The sequence below is a fragment of the Eublepharis macularius genome, chromosome 6 (assembly GCF_028583425.1).
Source record: "Eublepharis macularius isolate TG4126 chromosome 6, MPM_Emac_v1.0, whole genome shotgun sequence".
NCBI classification, from domain to species: Eukaryota; Metazoa; Chordata; class Lepidosauria; order Squamata; family Eublepharidae; genus Eublepharis; species Eublepharis macularius.
Window position 1 is genome coordinate 85,186,881 of NC_072795.1, and position 27,498 is coordinate 85,214,378.

Below are 27,498 nucleotides of genomic sequence, written 5' to 3' on the forward strand. Positions count from 1 at the left end.
TAATAACACACTTTGTTTACCACTCTGAGTATGGCATTAAATTGTCCTGGCGGTATATAAATTGAATGTTGTTCTTATTATTATACTATGACCATGTGACTTTTTTCTAAATAATAAACCTTTTATGGGGAGTGGGCCACCTCTCCTTTTATGAGGAGAGGATGCTCCAATCAGGAGAGGAGCAACTATTGGTGGTCCCTGGCCCAGAGGAGGCCCACCTGACCTCAACCAGAGCCAAGGTTTTTTTGGTCCTGGCTCCTGCCTGGTGGAACTCTCTGTCTATTGAGACCAGGGCCTGACAGGACTTGTTATTGTTTCACCAGGCCTGCAACCATCAGGCATATGGTTGAGGCTGGGCTTGGCCTCCACAGGCCAAAAAAGAGGAAAAAAGGAAGATCTGAGCCCTCCCTCCTTATTCGGTTGTCCATCATCCTGCTTCTAATTTAGCGTATACTGACTGCTGCCATCTATTTGCTTGTATGTTAAGTTTTTAAATGTTTTATTGCTTTATATTATATATAACTTATGTAATGTATTTTTAACTTGTTATAATTCACCCTGAGCCCGCTTGAGGGGAGGGCGGAATAAAAATCTAAAGTAAATAAATAAATAAAAATGTTGTGTATTTACAAATTTATGGTTTCCCTTTAACTGTTTTTTCTTCTCTAGTAACAAAAACTATTATGTAAGTCCTTAGGTACCAGAGGGTACAGAAATTTACATTTCTCAGTCTAGCATTGGTGTATGGGGAAAAATTAAAACATTTCAAATTTCATAAATATGCCAAGTAACAAAGTTATGAACAAAGTTTATGCTCTTAAAACAGCAAAATTAGTTGACTTGCTATAAAAGTAATTACTGTACTTCTTTTAATTTTTCCTGACATCTCCATTTTTTCCACAGTTTCAGGTTGCATCTCTAGAAAGACGATGGGGCTTAAGAATGTCTAGATATTTATGCCCTCTTAAATCCTTTAGCCCAATACAATCCAAACTTATTTGTATGTAATGAGAGGTTCTGGGGGTTAAAATATACCTGCGCGTTGTTCCCATCTTCAACCCTTTAGCTCTAGTTCCAAATTTTATAGGATGTGGGATTAAAGGTTTGTCAGAGGTTACTAACTGGTGTGTAAAAGCAGAGGCAATTTACAAGAAGGTGGCTTACAGTGAATGAGTAGAAATGGATACCGTATTGACTGAGATGAGGGATTTGCTTTTCTCACTGTCCTCTCCAGTTCAAACAGAGAGAGGGCAAAAGTAATATAGATCTCACTCATATTTTCTGCCATGTAATAGTGATACTAATACTGCAAACTGTGCGAAGCATAAGCAAAGAAGGAAGCAGGGAAGGAAGAGGTTGTGGAAATGATTGTATGAGAAGAGGTTCAGCCTGTAAGACGGTAACTGATTTGGAACAAGAGACAGATCCTCCCATCTCTTGCAAGGCAATTGAGTAGATCAACTGTTTGCATATTTTTCCTTTTATTCCCAAGGGCTGAAGATGGGAAGTTGGAAACTCAGAAGCAAAGCCTTTTATATCTAAAGGGCCAGGCTTCCTTGAGCTTACAGGTGTAGTTTAGGTTCAATTCCTAGAGTTTCTAGTTAAAGGCACTCAAGTAATAGGATTGGGAATTGCCTGCCTGATACTGTGTGCCGCTCTCTCTCATGACTCAACTGTGTGAATTATTGGTTTGACTCAATTTAGTAAATACAGGTTTGGATTCAGCACAGAATTGTTGTAGGTTGAAGAATTGCACAGAGTGAAGTTTCTTCATATCCCCTCACTTGCTGTAGCCGAAGATGCTCCCTAAAGTGCTACTTCTTGGAGCCCCAATGTTTTCCAGTAGCAGCATTTCAGGGGGCATTTTGAGCTACAAAAAGAGGGAGGAGGCAAGAAAATTGCACTAAATTCTTCCGCTCTTAGAAATGCTGTGCTGTATCCAAGCCACGGTTGGTATTTTGCAAGCATAAAGTATGTTTTTGGTTGCCACTCCTGCTCCTACCCAAGTCAATGTTAGTTCAAGTTTCTGAGATTAACCTTCCTCATCTTTCCATTTCACTGCTTGTTTGGTTTGGCTTCTCTACTTGGAACATTCTCTACAGTTATGAGCTAGACAACCTGAGATTAGAGTGAGGCATGAAAATGATCCCCCTTTTAGGCTTCTCTAATCACCAAACTATGCCCTCCTTTGCAGAATTACATCAATATCAGCCTCTGAAATCAGTAGGCTTAGGTGGAATACCTCTACATAGGGTCGCATTGGTTAATAACATTTGGTTATGAGGGTATATATTTCTTCTTAAGAAGCACCTTTGCAATTTCGATGCCCCTCTAAGTGAGGCCCACGGTTAGGGATCCCCAATTTTTTTCTGGCCTTAGAAGCCAACCCAAATTTTTGATTTACCAGAAATCATAAATTGTTTCCCTGATAGAGGTAGAGTCTTGATAGTGACATGGATTGTGACATCCTCAACTTGAATCAATGGTGAGTCTGTTCAGGACTAGACATGAGCACGAACAGAGGAAAACTCCAAACATGGTGTTCGTTGCCATCCATGAGCAGTGAACAATGAACACTGACGAACATGATCCTGTTCACGAACATGTTCGTTGTTAATTGTTCATGGGGGCCAGCAGGCTCTCCTCCAGCCATCAAGATCCCTACCGCACCACTCCCAGAAACCCTACCTGAGCAGGCAGCAGGAAAGGTACCTATAATAAATAATAGCTTGGCCCCAGAGCCTGGCAGCAGCCCTGGAACCTGAAGGGGTAGATCCCTATCCCAACACACACAAAGAAAATTCAAGCTCCAATGCACTCACCCTGTATCTCTAGCTGCAGCTGTCTCTCCCTGAAAGCCAGAGCTGGGAGCCCCCCTCCCCCCTGGTCTTTTCCTCTTGTAACAAATTTGGAGCTCCAGTCCACACTTGGAAGGAAGACCTGCCTATCAAGCTAAATTGGGCTTAGATTGGGGTTTCCAAGGCAACAGCAGGAGTTCAGACAGAGTTCAGACAATCCCTGCTAAGTTGCCAAGGGAATTGATTGCAGGTGCCAGACTGTCTGGCTTGACGAACAGCAATGAACGAGGCTTGCAACGACCACCTGTTCGTTTAGAATGGGGCCTTATGAACAGCTTGTTCGCGAAGAGCAGATTGGGCTGTTCGTGGCTTTTTAAAGTTCGTATTGCTGTTCGTGCCCATCTCTATTCAGGACCAGGGATTTGAGTTCCTCTGTTTCCGCAACTCTAGAGCAGCAAGAACAGTCCTTTCGGAAGAGAGTTCTGAGGCTCAGCACAAGGTCAGAGAAACTACCTCCAGGGTTTTGTTCTGTTTTTTTAATCTGGAGACAAGTCAAAGTAACCAGATCTTAGAAATAACTGGAAGTGCATGAGATTCTAACAGTATAAGCATATGCATCTCAGTGGCAACCTGGAAACCATATTTTATGGTGCCTACCCTAAGGAAACAGATTTTCTCACTCAAACATTTAAGGTCATCACTATAAAGTAGGATAAGTTGGTTAGAAATCTGATAAATGCATCTATGGGATTGTGACATTGACTCAATAAAGGAAGCCACAGCCTTCAGTTTGCAAAAGCTGAGCAAGGCTGTCGATCATAAAGATGTTTTGGAGGTAATTAATTCATAGGGTTGCCATAAGTCGAAAGCGCCTCGATGGCTTTGACATACTTTCCAAAGGCTGATCGAATCGAATTGAATCAAGTCGACATACTTTCCACTTACAAATGAGCTTAATATTTTTTTCTTCAGTAAAAGGCATTAATGGATATACTTATGGAGAACCCTCCTCATGCAGTGGATGATGGAAGCTTGAAGAAAATGAAAAACAATTCATTCTATATTTTTCTCTTTTAGAAAGAGTTTGTGTTAATATTCTTTGATATCTTTAAGCTCTCTTGTGGCTTCCCCCCCCCTCCCCAAGAATCAGTCATCTCCTGCTGTTTTTAGTACTATTTACATCCTCATTATCATCACAGTTGTAGATTGGTTTTATTCCTGAAGTAAAATTCACAGCATCTCAGTGAAATGAAATTTCCAACATGTGCTTCCACAAGCAATTGATAGTTTATTTTCAAACCTGTCTTGTAAAATGTTTTGTGACCCAGTATGACTGAAAGTTTTTTTCTTCCTTTAACTTTATTGCTTGAAATGTCACTAAAGTAATTTGAATTTTGTTTTGATTGCTTCTTATGATGAAGTGGGAACAATGTGGTAAAAGCATAATTTGAAGACACAATAATGAATAATGCTGTGTAGGCTTAAGGATTTGGATTTTTTTTTATTCCATGCATGATTTATTATTGATGTCATTTCATTCTGCTTCTTCTCCAGTAGTTTATTTGTAAGTATTGAATATTTGGGTAGTTTACAATTAAGGTAATTTTGATTGTGTTATCCAAAGTCTGTCAAGATTAAGGCAGTACCATTGTACTCCTCCACCTCCAAACTCAGAGTAGACATCTGAAGGCCATTATAGCTTAAATATATTAAAATGCTCAACCTTTCCAACCTTCAGAGTTTTCTTTGACATTTATTTTTCTTAATATCATTTTTTCCTTAATTTTTGTTGGGCTTTTCCCCCTTTCCAAACCTTGCTCAAGTAGCAAGTTGAGTGCCTCTCAACGAACGATGCCCCTTAATTTATGCCACCTATGTTTTCAGCAAGGTGCAGCTGCCAAACTGGGGCTTGGGCTTGTGTGAACTCTGGACCATGTATTTGCATGAGGAAGAAGGTGCCATCTGTGAATATTGTTTAGGCAAAAGGTTGTTTGTTACTTTTTGTACAATTGTGTTTGGGCAGGAGAAATAGTATTAGAAAATATTGGTGATTTTTCATAGCCTGCTAATCTACTTACATATGATAAGGGATAGCTATTCAATCCAATTTTTTACTACTCTTCTTGGTCTCTCCTCCTGACGCCCATAAATCATGAAATATTTAGCTTGGTGGTTTCAGTATGTCACTTATTCTGATTTTGTCTTAGAAACACACCAAATGAAAGAGAGAGTAGTTGCTATTAGCTTCAAGTCTGGCTCCTTTTTTCTTTTGACAGACATGCAGTGGCTCTGGAGCCAGGATGCCTCTCGAGATCTGCTGCTTGCAGTTCACCCTCCAAATTACATTGTGCTATGGAATGCAGATACAGGCACCAAACTTTGGAAGAAAAGCTATGCAGAAAACATCCTTTCTTTTTCATTTGATCCCTTTGATCCATCCAATCTAACATGCAAGTATTATACAGAAAAATATTCATGGAACTTCTGTCCCACAGGAGTGACTGTTATGGTTGTTTACAAGGTCAGTGTGGAATTTTAACAACTGACAAAGGCAGAGAATGTAGTGAGAAAAATGAGAGCAAAAGTAACCTAGGACAGTAGTTCATTAACTTGGTTGCTATGTGAGATTTCAGAAATAGCTTAGAAAAGAAATATGAAATGGTGAAATGGAGCTACTGGCCAGCATAGTGTGTCTTGTGAAGTCCTGTGTTTTGCTGGGCTCATTGCAGTGCATACTGCCATAATTTTGACAGAATTTTCTTATATAGGTAAGAAAAGCTAGAAGCTCTGAGAGGATAATGCTTAGAGTACTGTTTTCCTTGGGCTAGCACTGCTTTTGGCTGTATTCTACATCAAAGGATTTATGGCTAGTAGTTTCTCAATGTGATAAGCCAATATGGAAAGCTAAATTTATGTGCCAATAGCTTTGCAGTGTATGTAGGACTGGATTCAGCCAAAAAGCACACCATGGGATGGGGGAATCTGCAGTGGTGGAGGAGGAGGCAATTGCATCCAATTCTCTCTAACTGTAGCTTCTTGTACTGTGGTGCATTTTGTTCATAATGGGCGCAGGACCATCAGATAGGATTTGGTGAACAAAAAGCAGGCTGCTGGGAAAGAGAAGGTGGGAAAAGATCCATTCCACCAACTTCTGTCAGCTTTTCTGCTGGATTCACCCCATAGTTTTTCTCTTTAAAAGTTACAGAATTAATTTTCAAAGCCAACTTCAGTGACCTCTAGTGAATTATAATTGTCTATATTCTCATCTTTCCCCAGAATTATATTTTTACAAGTTTGCTACGAACATCACCATTCATAAATTTTTTGTCAATTTTACCTCCAAAGTTACATTAAAATGAAACTCTATGTTCCACTTGTCCCTCGTATTTTGTTATAACACCTTTTTTCTTGTTACAGTGCTTACAAGTGAGGGAATAGTGTTTATATCGGACTTCTCTCCTTCAAAGGCCCCTGCCAGTTCAGGGAAAAAAGTTTACATTTCCAGCCCTCGTTCTAGTCCCATTCATAACAAGCTAGTATCTGCTACAGGTGCTAAAAAGGCACTGGACAAAGTAAAAATTCTCATCACAAATGAAAAGCCAAGGTAACTATTAAGCATGTTTTCTGCTACGTTTTCAGGACTTGTTCTATATGAATGAACACGAATAATATCCATGTTCATGGCAAACTCATTGAGGCAATTTGGTGATCAAAATTCCTGTATAATCTGACCCTAAGGATAAAATTACCTGGGAACTTCTCCTGCTCATAGTCCTTTTAAAATGAAAGGGTTTCCACCCTTTTTTCCATCTGGAAGTTCTTTTTCAATTTGCCAGTGATTGTGTGAACAAACTCATCAGACTGTATTGTAAACTGATGCTTAACACCAGATGTTGGTGCCTAAGTACGACTGATACTTTAATTAGAGCTTTACATTTCAAACAAAAGGCTTGATGACATCTCTGGTTGTAATCATTTGCAAAAATGTGATCTTTTAATGTTGACTTAAATGGTTTGAAAAGCCCTTTTATTTCGATTTACATTTTAGAACATAAACCATTAAAATTTTCAGATGTTAATATCTCTGTTAGGTTATATATTGGTACCAGAGCCAGTCTCATTAGCATCTGGTGCCATCTTGAACATACATTTGTGTTTTTTTAAAAAAATGTGCTATCAAGTTGCAGATGACTTATGGAGACCCTATAGGGTTTTCAAGGCAAGAGATGAACAGATGTGGTTTGCCATTGCCTTCCTTTGCATAAGCAAGCCTGGGCAGGACCAAACCTGCTTCACTTCCAAGATCTGAAAAGATTGGGCCACCCACACCATCCAGGTCAGGGCATTATTACATTTGTGTCTTTACTAAAATAGTTATAACCCACCATTTTTTCTGTCAATGGTGACTTGCAGTATCAATTGGAATTAATGGTCTGAAATTTCAACAGGACTTAAACACGGCTAATTTTCTCTGAACTGGGGCATTTCTATACAAATCCAGAGATGTGTTATGTTTCCTGTCCCCCGTCCACCCTCTTCCTCCACCCCTGGAGGATGTTATGTGGTATAACTAAAATGGGATAATTGAGATAACCAAATAAAGAAGAGAGTATCATTTACATCTATTAAATTTCAGTCATTGTATTTGATAATCATCATATTCCTCCCATACCACCAGCACACAGGAAACAGGATTCACAAGATTATGTGTCATGGAGTATTTTACACCTTAAATGATGGCAAGCTATGGATTTGACACATTTAAAACTAATGCTGGACCACTAATGAGCCTAGATATATTGAACATTAATTTCTAAACACATGTATAACATCCATACTTTGTGTGTCTGTCTCTCATTTTTAGCACTCAGTTCCTTCAAAGAACTCGGGAAGATACACATTGTTCTCCTCTCCCCATTTTACTGCTCTCCAGTTTTGTAATATATGTTAGTCCATAGAGGAGTGCCTGGCCCAAGGTCACCCAGGGAACTTGGTGGGAATTTGAATGCAGGGCTCTACAGTCCTATTTGAACACTTAAACACTATTACTTCTAAGTCATGTTTTTAAGACAGGGCTTTCAATAGCCAACCACTACTTTAAATTAATTAACAAAATGAAGCAGCTACCTTTTCTTGGTCTAGGCGAAATGTGTGTGCTCTACTCTCATGGAGTCTAAAAGAATGCTTCTTACAAAGATACTATAGTACTGTAGCTGTATTGCAAGCTGTTTAAGAGGGAAGACCATGAAATGACCTTGGTTTTCATTATCTGAACATTAAATGCTTTGATACAAGCTTTTTCTGCTTGCATATTTGCATTTTAGAAAATGTACTTAGAAAGGAAATGTTTGTGGTATATTCCAGTGCTGAATCTGTAACACTGAATGACTGCCTTCAGCTGTCCTACCTGCCTTCCAAAAGAAACTACATGTTGTTACTCTACCCAAGAGAAATACTGATTCTTGACCTAGAAGTAAACCAGACAGTGGGGGTGATAGCAATCGAAAGAACAGGAGTGCCTTTTCTACAGGTAAGAAATCCTGCAAACAGTTGATTTTTAAAATTTATATTTTATAAGTTTTTAATTTGATTTCCAATTATCTAGAAATTTTAGAGAAAATTGCAGCCTTAATAAACTCAGCGTTAACTAAGGCAGCTTAGTCTGAAGGGCAAAGTAGTCATTAACTTTCACAACTTGGCACCCTAGCCCTTCTGCTTAGCTTCCTTGTGGAATACAGACGTTCCTGTTCATAGAAAGAGTATATATAATAATCATCCAAGACAGCAGTTGCGCTTCAGTGGAAAAACATGAGATCAAAAATTTTAGGGCAAAACATATGCTTATAGAACCTTACAAATGATAGTTACATCCCTGAGGTTAGTTAGCATTTGGACAAAATAATTTTTGACAATTCAATGTGTGCAAGTTGTTGAGGGTATGACAATAGGAAATAGTAGTAAAGTCAGCAAAAGTAAATAGCAAAAACACATTCAGTGAGTGCTTACCGTTTTTTATTCTGTTTGGGAGATGGTTACATTTTTGTAGTTAACTTGATGAGCAAAGCAATAAACAAGGTGGAGGAGATTAAACCCTGACATGTCAAACACTATTTAATTTAGCTCTCTAAAGCCTATTTTCACCTTATTTTGTGGCATTATAAAAATTACCAAAGTGGAAACAATCCTGTGGTGAAAGGAACTTTCATTTTATGGTTGTTTAGACTTTTCCTTCAGCATTGACATGCGATTTTCTGAGCAGCTGCCTCTGCTTGGTTAGGCAGCTAAGTCAAGCCTGAGGGCTTATCTGAGTTTATTTGATCTTATGCAATCATTAATTTATGTGGGCTAGAGAAATATAAAGCTGAACGTTACAGCTATTGTAAATCTGTGAAAATAAAGCATGTGTGCTCATGCGTGTGGGTGGAATAAACACTAGAACAAATTTATGACAGCAAAAATGGTGGCATTTTAAAGGTATTGGTCAAAAACATTTTCTATCCATCAGTAAAATAACCTTCATATAACTTACCTCAGAAGTTTCAAGCATTCAAGAATATTGAAACTTTAAATTATTCTGCAAATACACTTCCGCTCTTGAAATGTATTAATATGGACTCCTGAATAATCCTTGTGAATAGTTTGCTTGCTTATGTTATTTAGAATCTGCCTTTCTCAATGCAACTCAAGGCGGACTACACAGTGTGAGTCAGTACAGTCAATTTTAAACACATTTCAATAAACAGTGCAATTAAGTATATAAATGCAAATTTGCACGGCTTTAAAACTAGAAGAAATATAATAGAGTTGAAGAAATGCTAAACAAAGCATAAGCAATTCTAAAACTGACACATTAAACAATATATAAGCTATCCAGTAGGATTGTACTTCAAGCAATAGACAGTACGTAGTGGTAAAGTCTATAGGCCCTGTCCCTTTAGTTGTGCATCTCTTTGAGACCACCTACTTACAGCACAGCCCTCCTATCTAAGTAAAAAGCTCTTTTGAATAATTCAGTTTTGCACAGTTTGCGAAAAGCCAGGAAAATGGGAGCCACCACAGAGAATGTACATGAATCGGCAGCTGTTGATTTTGCAAGGTAGCATCTGCAGAAGATCCAGATGAATGAAGCTGTTGTGGTAGAACAAAGGAAGAGAGACGGTCCTGTAGATAAGATGGACCAAGGCCATGAAGAGCTTTGTATGTGATGGTCAATACCTTGAATTGAGTCCAGCAGCTGATAGATAGCCAGTGGAGTGATTGCAGAATGGGAGTGATATTCATGCTCTTCTTAGCTCCTGATAATAACCAAGCTGCAGCATTCTGCACCAACTGACATCTCTAAGTTAACTTAGACGGGAGACCTGTATACAATACTGTTACCCAAACAGGCAGTCTCCTAATTAGTTGGGGGAATTTGCTTAAGGAGACAAGTGAGAGGGTATAACTGGGATTCTCCGCCTATGTTTACAGAGATTATTCCCTTAAGAGAACTCTTGAAATAAGTTAGGAAGATGTTCAGCTGGAAAGGTTTTTTTTAATTAAAAGAGAAATAAAAGAGCAAACATATACAAAACCATACACAGCATACACATAAGAATCAAAAAAATCAGGGAGGAAAGGAGAAGAAAGCAGTTTCTGGGAAGGCAAATAGTTACCAGTCTCAGAGATAGAGGTCCATGGAGACAGCAGCAAAACGACAAGTGTTTCATGGAGAACAGGCCCAAATGGATTTGGGTGTGTGTGTTTGTACCGAGAGAGAGAGACACACACACACACACAGAGGTAGCTAGGGAGCCCAGATATAGGGCAAAATGCTCCCTGAGGCACGCTGACGTTTTTGCCCCCAAAACAATAACTTGATGGGTGTTCTGGTGGTAAATGAGTGTGAATATTGCTTAATGACCCTGTGAGTACTGGATGGGAAAAGCTACCAGGTTTGGTGAATAGCATTAGGTGGTGCTTAATCAGGGTAAATGAGTGAGGGGAAGTGAGGCTGGGTGTGGATGATATTAGTCAGGAGTTTCTTAGGAGACCCATTCTCCTAAATTATGTGTTTTAATGTAGAGGGGGGCATTAGTCAGCCAGCCCCTCTGACTCTCATTCTAAAATATCCAGGCTCTTACCTGGCTGGCATCCATTTTGTTTCATTTTGGGCCAGGCAGTGTCTGCACTTATGCTATATGAGGAAGGAAGTTTATGATTTTATATCTATAAACTACCCTCAACATGAGGGGGGTCTGACTGCTAACAATACATTACTATAGTCTTGATGTTTCCATGGCATGGATTCAGGTGGCCCGATCAGCTGTATCCAGGTAGGGGGCCATCTTCCAGGCTAGACTGAGATTGTAGAATGTTTTTTTTGCAGCTGCCTTAACTTACTTTTCTAGCAGTAGTACAGAATCCAGTATAACCCCATGATTCTTAAATGAGTCTGCAAGGGTCAGACCAACTTTATCGAAAGTGGGGAGTACGTTGCCGTTCAAGATCTCTGCCTGCTAACCAGCATTAATTCTGTCTTGTCTGGGTTCAGTTTCAGTTGATTCACTTTCAACCACCAGAGCACAGCTGTCAGGAAGCAACCCAAGATCTTTACTGTATCCTGTGGTGATTTAGATAGTGAGATATAGAGCTGGGTGTCATCTGTCCCTTGATGGTATCCAATTCTATAGCTAAGAATGAGTTTTCGTAAAATCTTTTATGATGTACCCCCCTTTACTCGCTCGCTCTGAGACAGATTTTCCTGCCAAATTTCAGTTTCCCAGCTTTGACTGAGAAGCCCCAAGTAACATGTTTTGAGATTTTAAAAATATGATTGTTCTGTCCTCAGAGGCCCATATAATTTTGGCTTTTTAGCCCAGTCCAGGAACTTGATGGGGAAAAGCAAGAATCTTCGTACTTTTTGTTGGAAATAGCACCAGGGACTGATAGCATTCAAAAAGAACTAACAACTCTGTTTAACAGGCAAGGAATGAATAAATGGAGTCAGAGAATGGAAGTGCTGAGCCAAAATTGGGTTGGTAGTACAGAATACAGTTTGAGTAACAGACAAGATAGTATCCCTGAAGTTTAGTTTCATATATTCTTGGTTCTTAACAGTAAGAGATGTTTTACTTAGTACTTTAGTTACAGCAACAATGTTTCTTCACAAAGTTCCCTATGACAATTCAGGTTTCATAGAGTTAGTTTAAAACTGTTTTCCATTTACAGCAAATCCTCCTCAGAGCCAACCCCTTTTTAAAAACTAGGCAGGACTTAATCATCTCCTCAGAAGATAAAACCCTTCTTTTGTCTTGAAAGGGAGTCTCAACCCACTATACAATCACTCTTGCCAAAACACATTCCCAGTTCTCTCATTTCTGTGTAAAACAAGTTTCAGCTTATGTGGACACTTACATGTTGAATTATTAAATAGAATTCTTCAGGACAGTAAAGTTACAGTTAAGGCACAAGATTTCTCTTTTCTCATACCAAAGGGAACTTGTCTGAGCTCCCTTGTTAGACTCATTCACACACTCTCAACAATCCTGTCAGAAACCAACGGACTCACTTTACATTGGTTCTAAACTGACCAATCAGAGAGGAGGGTGAGGCCTGTCTCTCAAGCTCTCCATTCCAGGCAATAGTTAACTCTTTCCCTCCCAGCTCTCTGATTGTGCTGCATATAGGAAATCTACTTTTAAGTGCAGTCGTCACAGCTTTACATAGAGGTTGAATAACATGGGGGATAAGATTGTGCCCTGTGGAACCCCACAAGATAATTCCCACTCTAGAGATAGCTCATCTCCCACAGCAATTCTTTAAGTATGTTCCATGAGAAATGATTTGAAGCAGTTGAAGGCACATCCCTCAACTCCAACTTCTTATGACTGAAATTGTATTCTCAATATAGACTTTTTTTCAACTGTGATGAACTCTCTAAATGTGTTCAGTATAAAATGGCTTTTGGTAAACCCCTATGCGGGACTGTCATGTTGTGACCAGAGCAATTTAAGATTTTAAAATCCCAGCCCTCTGGTTTCCTGTTCTATGCTCTATATCCCAACCAGTAGAAAAATAGAGCTAGAGATGTGCAATCCAACATTTGCCTACTTGTTCATTAGCTAGATTTATGCTGATCTGGCAAAATCTGGCTATGCTGGTTCAAAATAGAGGATCCTGGATCAGATCTGGGAAGCTGGATACTAATGGGCCAAATTAAACCAAGTTCATTTGGTTACATCTAGCAAACACTGCATGCTGTCTTTTTCTCTCTCCAGGCATAAAGGGGAGGAGGCAAGACTGTCTCTCTCTTCCTGTGCCCTCACGGCTCCCCATGCTTGGCTGGCTTCTCTCCCAGCCTTTCTGCCTGTTGCCTCCTGCCCTCCGCCAACCTCACACCACTGTTTTGCTGTTGAATTTGCCCTGGTGCTTCAAACCTCTTTGCACTGCTGCCTTCTCACTTGCTGCTGCTCCACCTCTGCTGCCTGCTTTTCTTCAAAAGGCAAGGGTCATAAAATTCCCCTCCCTTCCTGCTGCCACCCCCACCTGAGCTCTGAAAAATCCCTTCAGGCCATTGCTGGCCACTTTTTAAACTCTGCAACTTGTCTGGCGAGTATCATCTTTTGCTTCATTTTGAGATTCTCTAGTTTGATGCTGGGAATCTCTGGTTTGACATCCCTTGCTGTAGTTTGGTTCTAATGGGCTTTGTTGGCTCTGCTTGCATTGGGAGCAGCACTTACACTGGAATTATCTTTTGGCTAGTGATTGCCTTTGCTTAAGGTTACTTGGAAATGTTTTCTCCCTAGGAAACAAGGGAAAGTGACTGGGGGCAGCTTGTTCAGGGGCCCATAGAATTGGCCTCTGGGTGCAATCTTCCTGAAACTTTGGTGTGTGTGTGTGTGGGGGGGGAAATCTTTAATGGACAGGAAGAAGTAAGTTCCCTGCAAATCAGGTGGAGTTTGCTTGAAAAATGTCCCCTCCCAGTCCTCCAGATAATTTTTCCCCATAGGGAATAATGGCTGGATAAATTAGAGATTCTCTAATGCTGCCAAATTGGATTAGAGGATTTGACCTGGATTTCAGAGATACCAAATGTTTATGGTATCCCTGAAACCCAGATAAGCTTCTGCATGATCTTCTTGTGCTTTAAGATGAACCTCCTATCAATACTTAAATCATGGCCCAATGCATTTTCATTCAGAGCCACTTTGAGACAGTTGTACCTTTCCTCTATGTCAGTCCTGAGGACAACTGAATCTGGTGGAAGCAGGTAGCTGAGGTTGTTCCCAATTTTTCTAAGACAGTTTTCCAGACTTAGTCACACAATTGTGATAAACATACACCTATTAACAGGCATCTTGATGTAATGCAGAGCACCACTGCGGTAGCAGCAACTGTTTACGGAAAGGGCATGTCTGAATGTGCTTACTGATGGCAGTGGGATTAGTCTTAGTTTAATTTTGTTTCCTTTAGAACCTTGGAAAAATGTTAACTGAGGTTACTTGTCGCAATGTTTAGGTAATCCCATGTGTTCAGCGTGATGGATTGTTCTGCCTACATGAAAACGGTTGTATAACTTTGAGAGTTCGCAGATCTGTCAGCAATATAAGCAGTACAAGTGACGATCCAGGTGAGGAGTGCAAATGTCTAGAAAAACTAGAGTTTGATACTGTTTTCAACATGGTAGTCAAAATTTTCATTTATCGTTGTTAAAATTTGACCTGTCAGCTTACTATGATCTTTGTGTTAAAGATTTATACTCTGTCTTTTGGTCAATTGATCTCCAAGGTGGCTTTCAGTATATTAAAATAACAAGAAAGATGACTTTTAGAGCAACGTAGCTCCTGGCAGTGCAATTAAGAGAGAAATTAAAGCTTTTCCATTTGTCTGATTTTCTGGTAACTGTTGCTGCTCTTGTTTTGAGGACCACAGTTAAAAGTCAGTATTGATATTAGTATTAAAGTCAATGTGATGCAATCAGGATTACCATCGTTATATATTTTAGAGCCCCAATAGTTTGAGGATATTTGACTGCAATGAAGATGATCTCTGTACAATAAACTATCTTTGAACTCATCAGGCTGGATCCTGTGAATCTGGTCTGCTAGCGGAGAAACTTTCCTTTGGTGTAAAGAGCTTTCTACTGACAGAGCATGCCTCTTCTGCTGGCTCTAGTCTTCTCGCATCAAAGGAATGCTTTGCCACTAGCAAAATATATTCCTAGGATGTGGTCTCTTGTCAAAAAGATAAGCATTACAGAACCGTTGAAGGGTTTAATTTTCACAGGTTATAAACATAATTAATTGATAAATATTTATACATTGTTCTTTTTTCTTGTCTGTTCAGTTGTTAGTTTCTCTGACTTTATATCTGTTTATTTTTCAGTGCATGGCACAATATGGCCTAGGTGCCTATGTATTAACAAAAAAACCCCTTCCTTATTTAGCTCAGTATTACCTACCAATAGCAGAACTGGCAAGAGAACTTGGAAGTTATAATTATTTGACATCAAGTATTTTGATATTCACAGACCCTGATCCCATTCAAGAGCTCATTTATGACTTACGAAGTCAGTGTGATGCTATCAGAGTTACCAAGACAGTTCGGCCCTTCAGTATGGTGTGTTGTCCAATTAATGAAAATTCTGCAGCTCTTGTGGTCAGTGATGGCAGAGTAATGATATGGGAGTTGAAATCTACCATTTCAGGCCGAAGTCTACGCACTAGGTAACCTTGTTTTCAGTTTTTATTACTGCTTTAACTGTACACAAGAGAACATATTTATGTAGTGAATGCATGAAAGTAATTATAGTACTGTACCAGTTAGCATTGATAACCAAAGTTGAGGTTTGTTCAGCATGGACCATACTACAACAAAAGTTCTGTAACCTCCCCATGTTGTATATTAATATGTGTATACTGGATCATAATGGGTTATTTGTTGCTACATGAGCCCCAATTTGTATGACATCTCATTTTTCAGAAATGGTGGTGTGTATTGATGAGTTCTCTTTTACCATCTACAGATTTAAGCCTCTCTTAACTCAAACAAAATTGTGAGAAAACTTACACATATTGTATGTGGGGTATAATTCCTGTCCCAGGCCAATTCTGTTGTACCTTGGGGTAGAAGAAGTTCCACAAAGCTATTTTTGTTTGTGGCTGCATAGAAAACATTGAGAACACACTTCAAAATGAGATAGAATATTACTTTTTGCATAGATTCATCTTTCCCCTTTTTTGAATGTGAAATAACTCCCATCAATATGGTTCCTTTACAAAGTTACAAGTTTTTATTTCAACAACAAAACTATGGTTTGAACGGAAGATATTGAACAACTAACAAACTGTCATGAATTTTAAAAGAAAACATGGGAAAGCATCTAACATTAATAAATCCTAATGTTTTTGATACTTGGTTCCCCCCCCCCCCCCAATCCTATATGTGCTTCTCTCTGTTAGGATGTAAATATTCTCTTGATTGTCAAGAAGTATTCAGGTGGTCAGGAAGGGCTGCATCTCTCTAGACCACATAAAATAGTTTCTTGGACTAGAATTTTCTTGATGAATTTGTCGGATATTATTTCTACTTAAGTATATTTCATAGAGGGATGAAAAAACTACCCTAGTGGCAAAATACTTAGATTGTTACCTGTACAACAGCAAACAATGTCTCCAAGATATAGCCAATTACAACTCCCTATTAGCTTTCTGTAAATAAAAAAAGCACTCTAGTAAAAACAATGACCGAAAAGGAAAAGTTTTAGACCCACTTTCTCTGCATTCTACCAAAAAGGACAGCCAGTTTATGGAAACACCCTGCAAGTGTTTCTTGAGGGTTATTTTGTCAATTGGTAATCACATCTGTGTAAGCACATCAGTGATTGCTTTGCCTTTCCTCTTCCTCAAGCAGTGGAAAGTTCAGGACAGTCCTTACGGTCTCAGCTTGAGTTGAAGAAATGTAGTTTGCTACCTTGCATTTCCAGGTATGTGAATGAAGCAGGCAGCTAGTCCTTCTGTAGCTGTAGGATCTAGTAGTTAACCAGAAATAGGAGCAAAGAGTTTAAATCACGGCGATGGCAGAATCTTTGGCCACATACATAAATAGTCTGTTTATAAGGGTTGAACTACATGAGATGAATTACACTTAGAGAACGCGTGATTGCACTTACATGTGTTTCCCCCATTTCTTTCCTGTTCACTTGCACACTTCAACCACATGGCAATCAGATCCCATGTAGGGGATTCCTCCGAGACAAAGGATGGTATCCCATGCTGCACCTTCTCTTTGTGCATGCTCAAATCTTTCTTGGCAGTACAGAGCAAACCTAGGTGAGCTATTTAGGGGAACTATCTAGGGGACTGGGGTGGCATTTTGCAAGCAAAATCCACCAAATTTGCAGGGAACCTACTCCTAACTGTCCTCTAAAGACCCCCAAGTTTCAGAGAGATTGGGCCATGGGGGCCATTTTATGGCCCTGCAAAAAAGATGCCCCCAGCCACCCCATTGGTTTTTATTGCAGGAAAAAACTGACTCCCTCTGCAGAAACACATAGATCATGGCTGCCATGGCCACAGGGACACTCTCAATTCTCCGGTGGTCCATTGGGAGTGGTTCAGTCCATGCTATTGGAAAACGACTTCAGTGCAGGGTCATTCGATCTGATTGATCCCGGGAGGGGCTTCCTTGGCTCTCAGTTTTTCCTGGCCCTGCTACATTGACTGCAGTGCTCCATCAAGCACAGGATCAAAAAAAAAAACCTGAGGCAGACAGAGAGAAAGGAGCTCATAGGGGAAGGAAGGGCTCTCAGCCCCCCCCCCCCCCCCGGCCGTTTCCCCGTGCCAGAATCAAGCGGCCATGAACAGGGAGATCGACGGCGTTAGGCAAGCCTAGCTTCCATGGCTCCCATGTCGGAAGTGGCAGCGAGCGGTGGCAGCGAGCGGTGAGGCCAATGGCGCTAGGCAGGCCTAGTTTCCATGGCTCTTGCAGAGACTCCTGCGTCACATTCCAGCCTCCGGGCTAGGAACCCCGCTCCCTTTCTGATCGGCTCCTCGTCAGGGGAAAAGTGGTAGAGTCAGAAGAAGCCGGCAGGAGTAATGACGGGCTGAACAGCCTCTGCTTCAGCTCCTGCGCGGCTGACTGGAAGCTTCTCTGCACATCAGGGGAAGGCTCACCGGCAAATGGAATGGTAAGAGGCCTCCCAAGGCCAGAATTTTATTCTCCACTGGTCTTGCTCTTCCCTGCCTCCTTCCTGCCCTTTTTTGCAAATGGCCATACATTGATTAATCATATTTTTTTTGGCAGGAAAAGTGTTATATGGCTGCTAAGGCAGGACTAACACACATGGCAGGGACAGGTGGTGCTATTTCTGACCTGGAACTCCCTAGGTCTCCAAATTCACTCTCTTCTTATCATTCCCCAAGGGATGAAAGGGGGAATAATAATGGATCAGACCCCACAAGTCAGGAGGTTAAAGCCCAACTATTAACCTGGCTTGGCTCTGAAATGCGGAGAGAATTTAAGGAGGTATTGAAGGAGCACAGCTTTGTAAAAGGGGGCCCCTCCCCTTCAGACAGGGCAAGTAGGCAACCCAATTGGGCACATACTGCAAAGATAGGCAAACACGGAGGGCCCTAACCTTCCTCACCTAAGTCCAAGATGAGAAAGGAAGAGGAGAGTTCCACTTATGGGGAACAAAGCCCTTTGGAAGATGAGCTTTCAAAGGATGAAATGAGACTTATCCTCCATCAACAAGGAGGGAGAGCTATCAGAGAAGGAAGAGGATAGCACCACTACGACACAAGTGAGGCTCTTTCCTCAGGAGGTTTTTGCCAGACTCCTACCCAAAGTGTTAAGGGTCCTAGAGATTATGCCATCGTGGCCTGAGAAAAAGGACACGGAATCTGGCTTTCCACAGGGGTTCGAACAGACCTTGCCTAAGAGAGGCAGTGTGCGACTGGGTGTGCTGCTACCGGCCGTGTTCCATGACATCATGACGGCGGAATGGGAGACGCCGGCAAAGTTAAAAACCACGCAGCCAATTGTGTCCAAGTTATACTCCTTTACTCCGGACGCAGCTATGGAGGTCAAGTTTCCCATAACGGATGACCCAGTCTCTAGCCTGGCCATCACTTCTATGCTTCCTATGGGGGTGGACAGCCTTCCAAAGGACCCATGTGACAGAAGCATTGAATATTTTTGAGGCCTCGGCAACATCTATCAAGGCATCAGTGACTGGCTCCCTCTTCGTTAGAGCAGCCTTCTCATGGGCATCCAATCTGGCCAAAGCAGAGAGTAACGTGCCGAAGGAAATCAAAGATGGTCAAGAAAATTCCACTTGCAGTGGCCTTTGCTGCGGATGCATCCATGAATGCCTTCCAGTTCTCCTCTAGAACCATGGGGTTCAATGTCGTGGCTAGAAGGAACACATGGCTTCGGAAATGGGATGTAGATTCCTCAGCTCAGGCGAAGGTGGTGGCAGTCACCTTTAAAGGGGCTGACTTTTTTGGTGAGGCATTGGAGAGGTATCTTGTGGAAGACAAGGAGAAGAAAAAGGTGCTTCCATCTAAAAAGAGAGATGTGCAAAGGAAGCGAAGGTTTCAGTCCTTTAGTGACTTCAAGAAGGCTCCAAGGTATGGGACTTCTAGATCCTCCAAAGGGCATTGGCACCCAGGTCCAGATTGGACAATAGATCCACAGCCTTTTCCAAGTTCGGACAGTACAACAAACAGCAGAAAAAGGAGCCTTCTGCATGACTACGATGCCCCAAGCCTGGTCACCAAGACAGGGGGCAGGTTTCATGAATTTGCGGATGTGTGGCATCAAATGGTCTCAGACAAATGGGTACTAGACACTGTAACAAATGGATACTCTTTGGAATTTGTAACAAGACCAACGGACTGCGTCTTTCAGTTACCCAGAAGTCCATCCACTCAAAAGCATCGGCTGTTATTACAGGCGATCCAACACTTATTAGAAATAAGGGCGATAGAACCAGTTCCGCTAGGTCAGAGAAACCAGGGAGTTTACTCCACCTTCTTCAAAGTACCCAAGAAAAATGGGGACATCAGAGCCATGCTGGTCCTTAAGTGGCTGAACCGATTCATCCGGACTTGCAAGTTTCACATGGAATCCCTTCGATTGATTGTGACGGCCATCCAGAAGGGAGACTTCTTGGCTTCCATCAACCTTTTGGAGGCTTACCTCCACATTCCCATAAAGGAGACACACCACAGATTTCTCCGTTTTGCTTACGATGGGAAGCACTTTCAATATCGAGTGCTCCGTTTTGGGCTCAAGTCATCGCCCAGAGAGTTCACCAAGGTTCTGGTAACACTGATGGCCCTACTCAGACTGCAAGGGATATCACCTTTTCCTTATGTAGATGACATCCTGATAAAGATGTCTTCCTTGCAAATGGGACTGGAAGCAGTACAAACACGGCTTTGTGGTCAACACAAAGAAGAGTTCTCTTTCTCCACTGCAGGAAATTTTTCACCTGGGAGTTCTACTGGACACGGTAGAGAACAGAATGTTCCTATCCCCAGAACAACAAAGGAAACTACATTATCTGTACAGATTTGGAAGAATCCATACCAAGAGGTCATGGCTCTAGCACAACTGGTAGGCATGATGGTATCATGCCAGGATGTGCTGCAATGGGCAAGATTCCACATATGCCCATTTCAATGGTCCTTGCTTCTGTATCAGAGGGCAATAACTTGAAGAAGGTATGTCATGGTAAAGGTGCCAAGAAAATTCTTCGACAGTTGGAGTGGTGGATGGATCCGAACAGGTTTTGGCTAGGTGTTTCCCTCAGGGAACCAAAGAGAGTGACGATAACGACAGATGCCAGTTGTTGGGGCTGGGGAGCTCACTTCCAGAACAGAACTGCCCAGGGGCCCTGGTAGTAGAATGAGAAGTCCAAGAGCATGAACCTACTAGAACTGAGAGCAGTGAGGAATGGGTTGCTACAGTTCAGTCACCTGGCAGGAACTCATGTCCTAGTAAGAACAGACAACATGACGGCAAAATCTTACTTGAACAGACAAAGAGGGACCAAGTTCAGGACCCTAAACGAGAAGACCAGTCTCATTCTAGAATGGGCAGAGAAAAAGTCCTATCTCTGAAGGCAGTTCACGTGACGGGACTAGACAACGTCCTAGCAGATCAGCTAAGCAGAGGAAAGATAGATCAGGGAGAATGGATGCTGCACAGGGAAGTTTTCCATCAAGTATGCAACAAGTTTGGCACTCCGGACACGGATTTGTTTGCCAGCAGTCAAAACTGCCAAGTACCAAGGTTCATGTCCAGAAGGAGGAAACCGCAAACCCTTTGCACAGACGCCCTGAACTGCGATTGGCCAAGGAGGCTCGTGTTTGCCTTTCCGCCAATTCAGCTGCTCCACAGAGTGATGCAGAAAGCCATGGACCAAAGGGCGCTGATACTGATAGCACCACATTGGCCCAGGAGAATATGGTTCCAGGATCTGATGAACCTATCAGTAGCGGAACCGTGGCGCCTGCCTATCAGGAAGGATCTTCTGACTCAACGGCCCCTCCTACATCCACAGCCGGAGATGTTCCAGCTCACTGCTTGGAGATTGAATGCCACCAGCTTAGACAGTTAGGCTACTCAGAGGAGGTGATCTCAACAATGCTCGCCTCAAGGAAGAGATCTACTAGTAGCAGTTATAATGCCACTTGGCAAGTGTGCCAGAAGTGGTGCTCAAGCAGGCAGAAGGATCCTCTACCGATCATCGTTAACGAAGTTCTTCTTTTTCTACAGGAAGGTCTGAGCAAGGGCTTGAGCACCAGCACTTTGAAAAGGCAGAAGGCAGCTATTTCAGCCATAGGGGGGTGCAGGAAGGGGAAGTCCCTAGCACAACACCCACATATAAAAAGGTTTTTACAAGGTGCGACCTTAATTAACCCACCTCAAGTTCATAGGTTCCCCACTTGGAATCTGGACATAGTGTTGAGGGCAATGACTAAAGAACCCTTTGAACCAATGGCAATGTGCCCCCTAAGGGAATTAACTTTCAAAACACTTTTCTTAGTGGAGATTACTTCAGCCAGAAGTGTATCTGAGTTAAATGCATTATCAGTAGATAAGGAATTGTGCATTTTTCACAATGTTAGTCGTTTTGAGACGTGACCCGGCCCTCATTCCAAAAATTAACTCTGCCTTTCATAGGGGTGAGGATATTAATTTGCCATCTTTTTGTACAAACCCTAAGCATCAAAAGGAAAGGCAATGGCACTGTCTAGATGTTCAATGTGCCCTTAGTTTCTGCATAGATAGAACTAAGTCTATCAGAAAATGGGGAATAGAGTATCTTCCTCCACCCTGAGCAGGTGGGAGTGTATTGTCTGGGCCTATAAGGCTAGAGAGCTGAAACCGCCAAAGGGGATCACAGCACATTCTCTCAGGGGCACAGCCATATTGGCTGCATATAGATTGGCTGTCCGTCTTTAGAGATGATATGTAAGGCAGCCACTTGGAGATTAGTTCACTCTTTTACAAGGCACTATAAGATAAAGCCAAGGCCGCTTTTGAGAGAAGAGTACTCAAACACATGCTCTAAATCTGAATAGTTGAGTAACCCTCCCTGGGACACACTGCTTTTATATGTCCCAATAGTATGGACTGACCCACTCCCAATGAACCACTGGAGAATGGAAGATTTAAGTATCACTTACTGTGAAGCTTCCTTTCTCAGTGGTCTGGGAGTGGGTCAGTCCAACCCACCCAACAGAGAAAGAGGGTGTGCTACAGTACGCCTACTACAAAAGAAGGGGTTATGAGTGTGAGGGTTGGAATCTGGATGTGTATATAGTTGTCAACATGTTTATTACAAGTTGTGTTAATGTTAGTATGTAGAATTTATGTAGTAAGGTGGAGGGGAATTACCCAAAGGCTACAAAAGCTAACAGGGACTCAAGGCTTGGGAAAGAACTGAAGAGCCGAGGAAGCCCCTCCCCTTCCGGAATCAATCAGGTCAACTGACCCTGCACTGAGGAGTCGCTTCCCAATAGTATGGACTGATCTACTCCCAGACCACCGAGAAAGGAAGCTTCATACTTAAATCTTCCACTACAGTCTTCACACCAGACAGCCCAAAAGAACCAAAATAAAGCCCCTCCTCAAAAAAAACCCAGCACCCCCTGAGCAGGCTGACCAGCCACTCTCCATTTGTTTCTATTGTGGGAAAAATTATTTCCACTCCAGACACACATGGATCATTGCCCCCCCCGGTCTAATCTCTCTGAAACTTGGATGTTCTTTAGAGGACAGTTAGGAGTATCTCCCCTGCAAATTTGGTGGATTTTGCTTGCAAAATTCCACCCCCAGCCCCCTAGATAGCTCCCCTCATTTTCCCTATACAGAATAATGGAAATTAGAGGTAATTAGCGGCACCTTCTTTAGGTGGCCATAAAATGGCCCCTCGAAGTCCAATCTTCATAAAACTTGGGGAGTTGTTAGAAGAAAGTTAGGCATAGATCCCCAGCAAAATTGGTAAAATTTGGTCCAAAAATGGCCCCCAAAAGCCCCAAATTGCATTTCCCATTGAAAACAAGGTTGAATTTTGCCAAATGCGGAAAGAGAAGGTGCATCTTGGGATCACTTTCCTCATCTCCCCCATGCTGACCAAAATTAGTATGCTGCACTGGTGACTCTCTGATTATGACCATGGACAATCGCAAATGCAGCTACACGAAGTTACAGGACAGTGCATGGACTGAAGTTACAGGACATGTGCTCAGCTTGGGGAAAAGTCAACACAGGGAGGTTGGAGCGTACGTATTTCTAACCACTCACACAAACTCACATAAGTTGTCTCATGTAGCTTAGCTCTAAGTCTACATGCAAAAATTTATATAGGTATGTGTGTAGCAACAAGCATACTGGCAGTGGTATTAGCCCCCATTCCCCATGCATATTTCAGAGAAATACACATCCAAGATTGATAGCCTTCAAAAGAGACTGATACAGTTTTGCTATGCCAGATTGTCCATTGATCAGTTTTATCTTGGTTGCTAGGTTCTTCCATTCCCAGACCTTTAAAGAATAGTAGGCTACCCCAATACTAAACTGAGCTAAAAATGCAGGAGAAAATTGATCCATTTTATTTGTTTATTAAACAGCTATTATGAGAAAAATCACTGTTTACATAACAAGATTGCATCTCATTTTGCCTCTTCAGTATCACTTTGTCAACTGAAATAATATTTTAACAATAGCAAAATACCCACTGTTATGTGCTATGACAAGCAGAGCTGGAAAGAATTCTTCTGTATTACTCAGTATTTCTGTGTGTTCTGAGCATGAAACACAATGAACCCCAGAAATTTCTGTCAGTAGCGAGCTGGCCCTCCAATATTAGGGGCTGATATGAGTATACCTTCTTTCCAACAATGTCCTCTAGTACAGTATTTTGCCACTCATACCCAGCAAGAAAAAAGAAGATTTGTAAATCTCCTCCTTCAGTTAATAATGAAGTCTGCTTCTAACCACATAGCCAATTTTGTCTTCTATTGCTTGGTCATATTACAATATGACAGAATGTTGTATGCTCAAGTGATATGGTTTTCTTTTTCAGCAATTCAAGTGCATCTCCTTTGTATTCACCTGTCTCTTTCTGTGGAATTCCTGTTGGACCATCTCAGAACAAACTTCCAGATTTGTCATTAGATAATATGATAGGTAAGAATGTATAAGCCAGGTGTTTACTAGGCACTGAATTAAAGAATAATCTCACCATGTAAATATGAATGAACAGTTGATCAACTGTTGGTTTAGAATTGAATGTTGGCTTAAACTGAATGTTGGAAAAATGCCTGGAGCTGTCCCACCATACCCTCAACCTTGTATTTTCTACTGGGCCTAGGGATTAAGGGGTTGGGGGCAGGGTCCTACTGTCCCATTGTCATGGAAGGTCCATTTCTTGTTAAGATTTGAAATCATGGGGACTACTCGCCTCTACATAATTGCAGAACCATTTAGATTGATCCACCCTTGACAAAAAACAGTTTGAGCCACAGATTTTACTTGAATATCTGAAAATAAGGCTGGATCTAAAAGCACCACTAAACTGTGAACCAGTTCCTTATTGAAGACATACATGTCGAGAACTGGTAATAAACCACTGCCACATTCTGCGCCGCACCAACAATATCTCTTGCTGTTGGGGGTTTTCCGGGCTGTATTGCCGTGGTCTTGGCATTGTAGTTCCTGACGTTTCGCCAGCAGCTGTGGCTGGCATCTTCAGAGGTGTAGCACCAAAAGACAGAGATCTCTCAGACTGAGAGATCTCTGTCTTTTGGTGCTACACCTCTGAAGATGCCAGCCACAGCTGCTGGCGAAACGTCAGGAACTACAATGCCAAGACCACGGCAATACAGCCCGGAAAACCCCCAACAACCATCGTTCTCCGGCCGTGAAAGCCTTCGACAATACAATATCTCTTGCGTTTGGTTTTAGTTTATCCAGTCTCATCAGCCCCACTATTAGATCGGGGCACCTGTTCAGCATATTCTCCGCTCTTCTTGACTCAGGAAAAGCCGGATGTTGTTTATTGTGGCACAGGTTTCAGGGGCTAGAGGCCACCTCTAGATGCATGAAGTGTTAAGCTCAGAAAACAAATATAAAAGTTTATGCTAGTCCTTTGAGATGCCACAAGATTCTTGATTGTGTTTATTGCTTCCAACTAACATGGTCGCCCCTCTGGAATTAGTTACTAAGCAATCATATTTCATTATTTCACATGAGATTCAATATCTAATTTCTCTAAATGTTATCTTCCCAGATAAAAAGCTGGGTTATTGCAGTGAGGTGGAAATTGTAATATTGTGTAAGCTCAGTATTAAATCAACAGGTAATAAAATTGTCTGTTATGTTTTTTTATTAAGTAAAAAGCTATTTAAATCTGCAGCTCATGTAAGCAAATGACATACTCCACCAATAACATCTCTTCCACAGAAGTGAGTGTGGTGTTGCCCTTGTGATTCCTCTGACGTGCTGAAATGATGCTTGTTTAATGATGATAACTCATGATGAGAAATATGATGACATTTCTAGTTTATATAGCTTATAGTATTTTGTATTTGGTTATTATCTATTGACAAAAACCCCTGGTTTTTGTGTATGTCTCTTCTGTTCACAATCAAACAGGTCAAGGCATGATTTCTGGTGAAGATCAACTGAAAAGTTACTGTGTGCAAGAAGTGCATCTCAAGTTCCTGTTAACAGGGCTTCTTTCAGGACTTCCTTTACCTCCATTTGCTACTCGTATGTGTCCACCACTCACCACAAAAAATATAAAGCAGTATCAGCCCCTCCTTGCTGTTGGTAAGTATCCTAAGTGATGTTTGGCTTTTTATATTCATAGGCACATGAGTAAATTGTTTACCATACCAGTGCTGATTTCTGTTTAAAATAGAATGCCGTTAAGCTGCTTCAGCCCATGAATTATTTTTTCAGAATAAATGCTATTGCCTTCAACAGAGGTTAAGCTTTGCACATGCCTCAGCTTATTACTTTAGACTTTGTATCTTGTGTTGTTGGTTGCCTTTTTACTCTTTTTTCTTCCTGAGATAAAGACTTATTTAGGCTAAAAGTATATTTTCATACTGATTAAAATACAAAATGCTTAACATGTAGTGAATTACAGTGATCCTGCTAAATACCTATTTAACTCTGGCTCCAAGTGCTAGCCATGCAGAAAGATCTGACATTGTTTTAATGGTATATATTCTTCAACCGGGTTCACTGTGCTCTTGTATCAGTTCAAAGCAATTAATGGCTTTAATAAACAATGGCTGGTCTGATTACATTCTCTCTAAGTAGTACTTTTCCTGGCCTTAACAGTGCATCCTTTAAACATTTTTTTTGCAACTTTGGCAGTTACACATACTATTGGAGAGTGTCAACTTTGGTTTCTTAAGGATCCAACTTAGGTTTCTTTAGGTTCAACTACTCTAAAGTTTTTAATCTGGATTTCTTGTGACTCAAGTTGGATCCTTAGAATACTTTTCTTATCTGGTGTATTTCTCACTGGCTTTTTTAAAGAAACACCCATGTATGAAATAAATCTTAATAACTGTGCAGCAATGCTACTTGTCTAATAAAGCATGCTGTTGAGTCACACACACATATCCTCCTTATTTCCCTAATTTTTATTCCTCACATTTAATAATTGTGAAATTGGCCTGGACCTCGTAATTGGTAGTACTTTTCAGATCTTTGATTAAATACGTAAAATCTAAAAAGCTCCTCTGTAGAAGCAACTGCCTTACTGTTATTAGATTGGTGGGGTTTACTGTCCAGTTTTTCCAGTAGTTTAGGCTACCAGCTATAAAATGTGACTGGTGTCGACACTGAACTGTGGATGAACTGAGAATGGGGAAATCTGTCCACCAGATTAAATTAAATTTGTTTCCCTAGTATATATTTGAAATGTTCATGAGCTTCTGTGGATTTTATAAAAGTACCAATACTTTTTTGCAGGAACAAGCAATGGCTCTGTCTTGGTGTACAACCTTACCAGTGGGCTTCTACATAAAGAGTTAAGCATTCATTCCTGTGAAGTCAAGTGAGTCTCTTTTAATTGCTGCTGGTCCTTTGGGGAGAAGATTAAAGTGGTTGATGTTCTGTAAGCAATGCAAGCATTTGGTGTCATTGTAAATAGGAAGATTTTTCGACAGGGTAATCTTTTCTA

The 27,498-nt window shown here is 41.2% G+C and overlaps 1 protein-coding gene across 1 annotated transcript in view; it reads left to right on the top strand.

Moving 5' to 3' along the window:
• WDR11 (WD repeat domain 11) overlaps positions 1–27,498 on the top strand; it is a 90,240-nt gene that overhangs the window by 10,669 nt on the left and 52,073 nt on the right. Inside the window, exons 4-11 of the mRNA XM_054983063.1 lie at positions 5,075–5,248; positions 6,216–6,402; positions 8,163–8,328; positions 14,298–14,409; positions 15,310–15,505; positions 24,382–24,485; positions 25,953–26,129; positions 27,288–27,372. Coding sequence (XP_054839038.1) covers positions 5,075–5,248; positions 6,216–6,402; positions 8,163–8,328; positions 14,298–14,409; positions 15,310–15,505; positions 24,382–24,485; positions 25,953–26,129; positions 27,288–27,372 — 1,201 coding nt within the window. The remainder of the gene's footprint in view (positions 1–5,074; positions 5,249–6,215; positions 6,403–8,162; positions 8,329–14,297; positions 14,410–15,309; positions 15,506–24,381; positions 24,486–25,952; positions 26,130–27,287; positions 27,373–27,498) is intronic.